Source organism: Lates calcarifer, linkage group LG4 (assembly GCF_001640805.2).
Source record: "Lates calcarifer isolate ASB-BC8 linkage group LG4, TLL_Latcal_v3, whole genome shotgun sequence".
In the NCBI taxonomy this organism is placed as follows: Eukaryota; Metazoa; Chordata; class Actinopteri; family Centropomidae; genus Lates; species Lates calcarifer.
In genome coordinates, this window is record NC_066836.1 from 5,759,200 (window position 1) to 5,767,239 (window position 8,040).

The 8,040-nt window shown below is 40.8% G+C and overlaps 1 protein-coding gene across 1 annotated transcript; it reads left to right on the top strand.

Annotated features, from left to right (window-relative positions):
* Positions 1-1,338: 1,338 nt before the first annotated feature.
* dnajb4 (DnaJ heat shock protein family (Hsp40) member B4) lies at positions 1,339-6,379 on the top strand. The gene is made up of 3 exons (XM_018678061.2): positions 1,339-1,859; positions 3,141-3,721; positions 5,234-6,379. Exons 1-3 carry the CDS (start codon positions 1,649-1,651, stop codon positions 5,462-5,464), a joined length of 1,023 nt encoding a protein of 340 aa, XP_018533577.1. The 5' UTR covers positions 1,339-1,648; the 3' UTR covers positions 5,465-6,379.
* Positions 6,380-8,040: the final 1,661 nt, after the last annotated feature.

Below are 8,040 nucleotides of genomic sequence, written 5' to 3' on the forward strand. Positions count from 1 at the left end.
ATCCAACCTTGTCTCTGTTCAACTAAAAAGTGAGTAATGGCAGCGTGTGTGTGTGTGTGTGTGTGTGTGTGTGTTGTAGTAGATTGCTGTGATTTTTTTCTCCACTGGGGGTCCAGCTGTCAGTTTGTTCTGTGTGACGGTGTCATGTTTTTAATCTAAATAAAAGACAATGAGCGGCAGTTTATCATTCACCTCTCACCTGGATGATGAGTAAAGGACCCGGTTTGGTGAATGACGTGCCTCAGTATTTGCTTTCTAGAAAGAGCCGCTGGATTCCAGCGCAGCGTGTCAAGTTAGACTGCGTTAGATAGAACAACACCGGAAGTACGCCTTCAAAATAAAACAAGTTCGTCAAATTTATAAAAATAATTGATGAGGCTTAAAAGCACTCTTTAATTAATCTTTAATTTAATTATTTGTGGTCATTATTTCATGAGTTACGAGGCATTGTACCGGTGTTCTGACAATTTGAACTTCATTTGAAAGGAAGAGTTATAAAAGTGATTTTAAGGAGATAGGTTATCCTGTGAAGAAACCAAAAGTAAAAACAGTAAGAAAAAATCAACACTAATAACACAAACTGTCCTCAAATAAAGGTTCTTTGATGTAGGAATTATTTATCAGGAAAGACCATGAATAACTAGAAGTCTGTAAATGTGCTCTGCCAACATGTATGGGGTAGTACACACTAAAAATGATAAATTTGATTACATATAAAGACATTTAAAGTCTGCGTACACCCTCACAGGTGTTTTCAGTTTCCATCTGATGTCACTGTGGCAACGGGACCATAGGAAAGTCCAGTGCAACAGCCAGGGGCCTTAAATAACTGTAACTTAATCCACACACACCAACACTTTCTCCTAAAGTCGTTTCTCAAATAATTTAAATGTCTAAAAGCTTCTACAGTGTTAAGTGTTAAACTCATGACCCCTTGACCTCCACTCATGGAATCACCTCATTTAACCCATGAATGTGTAGGACTTATGGGAAATGGTGTTCATTAAAGGCAGCCATAAACAGAAATATTGAATAAACAATGATATTAGACTGTTTTTCAATAAACTACCACTCAATCTGTAATCTAATCTGTTTCATGTTTGTTGGGTCACAAATATTAATCGGGATATTGATTAAGATCTTCTTACTTATTGGAGCAGAACCCAGTTTTCATTTTGGCTTTGTATTCCATGGCATCCAGCAGGTTAATCAAGCCATAAGTATAAGTAATAACCATGATAAAGACAACACTGCATCATATAATACAAAAATGACACGACTACCAGAATGAACTGAATCACTTTTAATTCCTCTGGCACCGGATCCAGAATTATTTATGGTGTTGAACTTGACTTTGGCGACTGTGGATGCAGGGGAGGGAGCTGAGGCTATTTAGAGAGGGTCATCCAGTCACAGATAAATAACAGAGGGTCCACGGCGTTGACTAACCGCCTCTAAATGGTCCTCATCCTGCACCGTGTAACTGTCTGCGGCTGCTTATTGTCGATTAGTCCAGACTGAGGCCGCTTCTCTGCTGTGACAACCCATCCGTCGACCAGACTCACTCCAGTCTACCAGCTCTTCTCCGTGTTTTTTTATTTTTTATTTTTTTATATATATTATTTTATTATTCTGGGATACGTGAAAAATGGGTAAAGATTATTACAAAACGCTGGGTATCTCTAAAGGAGCATCAGACGAGGATATAAAGAAAGCTTACAGAAAACAAGCGCTGAAATGGCACCCGGACAAAAACAAGTCTGCAGCCGCCGAGGAGAAATTTAAGGAAATCGCTGAGGCATATGAAGTCCTCAGTGATCCGAAGAAAAGGGAGATTTATGATCAGTATGGCGAGGAAGGTAATGTGCATATTTTATGTCACTAAAATACCTTTTTACCCTTGTGTGACGGCTCTGAATTCACCCTCAATACACCGTTATAACCCGTTATAAAGCCGGATGGTTGGATGTAAAACACAGCTGGCTTTAATTCAAGTCACACTCTGCAACCAGCAAACCAGCAGGCCCAGAAAACAGCTGTTCAGTAGCTCTCAGACCTACAGTTTTGTACATTTTATTACTTATTATCATCCTATTATACAAGATCTGCAGGAATAAGCTCCTATCAGAAGAGAAATAAAGGCTTGTCACCGTTTCCAGAACAGATTTTCTCAAAAATGTGGGTGCCCTAATGGAAAAAAGAAGTATTTTAATTATGTTCAACCTTTCTGTACAGTATGTATTATTTAATTTTAAGTCCAGATGGTTGAGGGTGGGAGGCAGGTTTGATGTGGGAAAGTGAAGCAAAGACCACAGATTGTCTCTGCATCCATATATTCAAAATCAAAGATGACATATCTGGATTTTTGCAAAGGTACTTAATTATAACCACTGATGTAATAGGAGGTACATGAGGAACGTTGACATAAAAGGAAAGAGTAAGTGTATTTTAATTGTAAAGTATGCAAAGATATGCAAACTGTGTCTATTTCACTGCCTCTTTCAACAGCTTAAGGATGCCATGCAACAAACAGAGCATCTAGGTGTGTGCTTTCTTGATGATGCAAGATGGAAGATCTTTAACAGTGCTCATTGGACAAACCCACAGAATCTGCTGTAGCAGTTAAAAAGACTGGAGATCTTGAGAATTTGTCCACCAAAAACCAAAGACTTAAAAAGTTACCTCATCGAACAGTGCAGTCGAATCCACCAGTCTGATACCAGTGCTCTCTTTTTGGCAAATTTAACATTTCTTTACCACACTGTGTTGAACTTACTGGGACCAGGGGTTGCTATGGTGCTAAAACTGATCCAGCAGGCTGTCGTAACTGAATGAATTGAAGTGAAAACACTAAAAGACAAAGCTACAAAAAGCAGTAAATTCTCTGATCGAAGCAGCTGGAACCAGCTAATGTCTGAAAAATGAGTAAAGCAATTAATTGGTTGTCAAAATAGTTCTGTTGATTGATTCACCAATTAATCGACGAGTCACTGCAGCTCTACTTACCTGCAATGAGTCATTGATTGGACAATTCATGGCTGAAACATGAGCCACTTGGATTGTGCATCCCTGTCATCAAAGCAGTTCCCACTGCTCAGTGTTAATGTCAGGACTGATGAGTCATGTCTGTTGTCCACCAGGTCTCAAGGGAGGAAGTGGACCCACCGGTGACGGACAGGGCAGCACTTTCACCTACACCTTCCACGGGGACCCTCACGCCACCTTCGCCACTTTCTTCGGCGGCTCCAACCCCTTCGAGATGTTCTTCGGCCGCAAAGCCAACGGGCGGGACGACGAGGACATGGAGGTGGACGGGAACGACCCCTTCGGCTCTTTCACCAGCTTCAACCTGAACGGCTTCCCCCGGGACGGCCACATTGGCCTTGGTGGCCAGCAGCGCCGGAAGCAGGACCCGGCCATCATCCACGAACTGAGGGTCTCCCTGGAGGAGGTCTTCCATGGCTGCACCAAGAGGATGAAAATCTCTCGCAAGAGGCTAAACCCGGACGGCAGGACCATGCGCACCGAGGATAAGATCCTCACGATCGAGATCAAGCGGGGCTGGAAAGAGGGAACCAAGATCACGTTCCCGCGAGAGGGAGACGAGTCACCAAACACCATTCCTGCTGACATTGTTTTTGTCATCAAGGACAAGCCACACCCTCACTTTAGGCGGGAAGGCTCCAACATTGTGTATCCTGTTCGCGTGAGCTTACGACAGGTGAGGCATTTTTCTATTTTGGCACCCACTGTGACTGAGTGTAGTAGTATTAATAGAGTCTGATAGGTGGATTAGTCACTGCATTCAGAACAGGCTCACATTTACATGAGAGTGGTGCTTTAAAGGCCTGGTCACATCAATAAAACTGTAGGTAGTCTGCCTGAAAAGTTGTTTTTCCTGGAAAGTGAAGTGCAGGTGTACTGCATGAGCATAGTACCTAACTACACACACACACACACACACACACACACACACACTTCGGATGTGCACTTATGTAATCTGGATCATCGACATTGAGAAATAGGAGCTGTATCACAGGGAGGGCAGAGAGGCGGCGGCCGCCCACACACACACTCACACACACACGGTTCAAGATGTACTTATATGGTTCTCCTACTGTCCTCAGATACATCTCGTACATAATCGTACGAGGATTTTCTGGAGCTTTCCTCAATATCTCAGGGTCTTCATCAGAAATACAAGAAAATAAAATATGAGATGCAGTTGAAAGCTCTGGAAAAAGCCAGTAAAAGGACATTAGATTAGGATTATTTTGTCAGAATAGTTGAGTAATTTGCTCAGGTACTGGGGCTAAATACCACTCACAAATCTTTTACAAATGATGCCAAACATGCTCATGATGCTGTGTGATTGATATACACCACCACATTATTAGGTACACCTGTTCAACTGCTCGTTAATGCAAATATCTAATGAGCCAATCACATGGCAGCAACTCAGTTCATTTAGGCATGTAGACATGGTGAAGACGACCTACCTAGTTGAATGGGGAAGAAAGGTGATTTAGGTGGCTTTGAGCATGGCAGGGTTGTTGGTATTTCATAAACTGTGTGTATATAGATACACTCACCAGCCACTTTATTAGGCACAGCTAATGACACTGTACCTAATAAAGTGGCTAGTGAGTGTAGATGCAACTCACAATCAAATAGTACGACTGATAACGTAAGCTTGGCAGCAAAGCTTGACTTATAAATCAGCTGCTCTGATACACTGGAGCATATTGACTTTTTGCAGGTTTATGTTAAGTGACAGAAGTAATCGCTAAAGGAATGTTTGAGGTTCATGGTTTGACCACCAGAGAGCACTGAGCACAAAGAATTTGCTAAAATTCACAAATCCATATCAAAAATGTTTGTTTATATTACGTGATAATGTAAAAATACAGATGGAACATATGATCAGCTTTTATAAATCCTCTAGATCTGGGACTGTACAGATGTGTCCACACACAGGGCTGCTAATAAAGATTATTCAATATTATCATTTATCAAGTTTAAGATAAATTTTAGGGTGATGCTATGATAATTTTATATTATCATGCTACATATTTCTGCTGCCTACATTAATGAGTACTGATAATTATTCTCATTATATATTTGCATAAATCTGAACAAATCAGGGGTGAATTGCGTGTGCCATTTCCACCTGCAGTAGGTCATGAGTTGGTTGCTGATCCTCACTCTGTCGTCCATATTTCTGTCTCTCCAGTCGTTGTGCGGCTGCTCAGTCACCGTGTCAACGATAGACGGGAAGACGTGCAACATGAAGATCACAGACGTCATCAAGCCCGGCATGAGAAAGACTGTCACTGGTCAGGGTCTCCCCTTCCCCAAAAACCCGGAGCAGAGAGGAGACCTGGTGGTGGAGTTTGACGTAAACTTTCCAGAAACGTTGCCCGGCAATGCCAAGGACGTCCTGAAGCGGCATTTACCTGCTTAGGTTTGACGAAGGACACGGACCGAGCCGAGGGGAGATGACAGCATGACAGCACTCGCCCCTCGTTGCACAAAACCACACACAGACAGACACACAAACACACACAAGGACAGTTCTGACAGCTCACAGATGGACCCCCCCTCCCTTCCCTCTCCCCCTCCCCTACTGACGAATGTGCAATTTCTATTTTTGAGCTATTTGGTGTTTTATAAATACCATGCATGCTGCCAGGTTGATACAGGTGAAAGACTGTGTGGGTTCTTGATATCTGAAAGTGCACATTTTATGTATGTGGGTCTTTTCCACAATCACTTTATCTTTTTGTTTGTTCAGAGTATTTGGCTGTGAATGAGTCTGTAGTTGCCAAACAAAAAAACAAAACAAAAAAAAAACTAGAGAAGCGGTGCCAAACTTTTAGATCTGACAGTACTTTATTACCGCCATTTTAACTGTTCATGTTTATTTTGTCATGAAGCTTCAGATTGGAGGCTGTTTTAAAAAAGCCTGTGTACGAGTTATTCAACAGGAAAGTGGTTGAGTAAACTCGTCTGGATCGTCATGTTTAGACATGTGAGGATAACTGGACTTGAATTTTAAAATAAATATTTCCTCATGAACTGATCTTGAGCTGTTTCAGTCATGGAGAGGCATTCAAATGTCGAATGAATCCTCCTCTGTGAAATAAACAGTGCACTTTAAAAAACCACTAATACTGCTTAGGGCCTATTTATAGTCAGTCTGCATAGCAATATTACACAAAATTGGTTCTCTACAGCACCAGGAGATGATGTGTGGTTTCTGCAGATATAACGGTATATTTTGATAGTCAAATGTGAATATTTTTGTTGTTGTAAAACTTATACGGTAAACTTTCTCATGTGCAAAGATCAAAATTAAAAATATATCGTCTGAATTTAATACTTTTAAGTTACTAATGGACAAACCATGACTGTGTAAATATAGCCGTCTGGTCTCAGCTGCTGGAGATCAGCTGCCAACACTGAGGCCTTTACGTTTTCCCACCAGGGGACGCCACATCACTCATCATGGCTCAGGGGCCCCTGGCAAGGGGGAGGGCCTATGGTAGACAGAGGGGGCCTCCAGGCTGAAAGTGTGGCTTTAAAAACAATATTTCAGTGTGTGGGCTCTATTAAAACAACATAACAGCTTGAATTTATTACATATTTTCATTTACTATCAGATAAGCTGCATTTTTTGTTGCATTCCACCACTAATCTATCAAAAATGTTACCCAGGTTATTAACTAGGCCTCTGGTGTTGCACAAATCGCTCCTTTCACCAACCAAGATTTGTGCTAAACGGCATCCCTAAAATACTCACTGTACATGCACAGCAGCATGTGTTAGCGATTTGTGCAAATGATGAGTCACTATTATCAAGGGAGGGTGGTGAGTAAACACACCTGCTCCCGCTCAGTGTGAGATATTACCAGCCTGATGGCAATCTCCACTGCAATTACTGTATCCATTATACTCATTATATAAGATGAGTCTCATGCTAGGTCGTTTATGGAAAAAAAACATACATTAATGCACTGTTAACCACTGTTAATTATTGGTTTCTGTCAGTGGTTGCTTGCGTTATAATGATGACTAACTTAAGATCACAGTTTAATGTGATCATATTTTTCAGTAAGTCACCACATGAAACTGTTATTTTTCAACACCTGGATGTGTCATGAGTGATGATGCTAGAGTTTTTTTTATAGTTTCTCTTTTTAAAGTGTGACATTTAATCGCTTGAGCTGACATTCAGTGAATGCACCACCATTAAATACAGTATATTAACACTTCACTTTCGATACACAGCCTCTACAAGTACCACAAAATGGTTCCTCAAAGCCAGTTTTAACAAGAAATACTGACATGTATGTGGATTTTAAAGATCAGGTCTTATATTATGGTTTTCTGATATGTTTCCATGTGGACTTCCATTCATTCCCAGGGGGATGTGGGGTTCTATTGCTGGGCATAATAAGGAGCAGTTTAAATTCACAATAACATACGAAGAATAGTTTAATTTAGACAATACAGGCTTTACACCAAACATGCTTTTCTCTTGTTATAGAGTGCTAACGATTTGAAAGTGGATTAAAAACAAAAAAACACCTAAATCCCTGAGCCAGAGCCTTTTAAAAATTGATCTGTCGACTCAGGAGTCTAATGTGGATCTTAGTGTCACATCGAGGCTGCTTCTTGATTTTGAGTCCTTCATTTAGACTTTTGACCAATGTTTTTAGAACATTATTTGTCTCGCTATCTGTAAGTAGCTAAAAGGTACATATTGTCTCGAGATCCAAAGTCTGTGATCTGTGTAACAATGAATTTCACAGCGTACATGAAGCTAACATGAGGATTCAACAGCTAAATAAAGAGTGCTGTACCTTTTAAAGATATCTACTTGATTTGTCTATTTCAGACAACTGAAGCCTCATATTAACTTCAGATAAATTATCATTTACACTGAAAGTGTATAAGGAAGGGATCTCTTGCTGGCCAGCATGAACAAAAGGAATGATTATACAACAAGAAAAACCTGTTTAAATGTAGCCTACATAT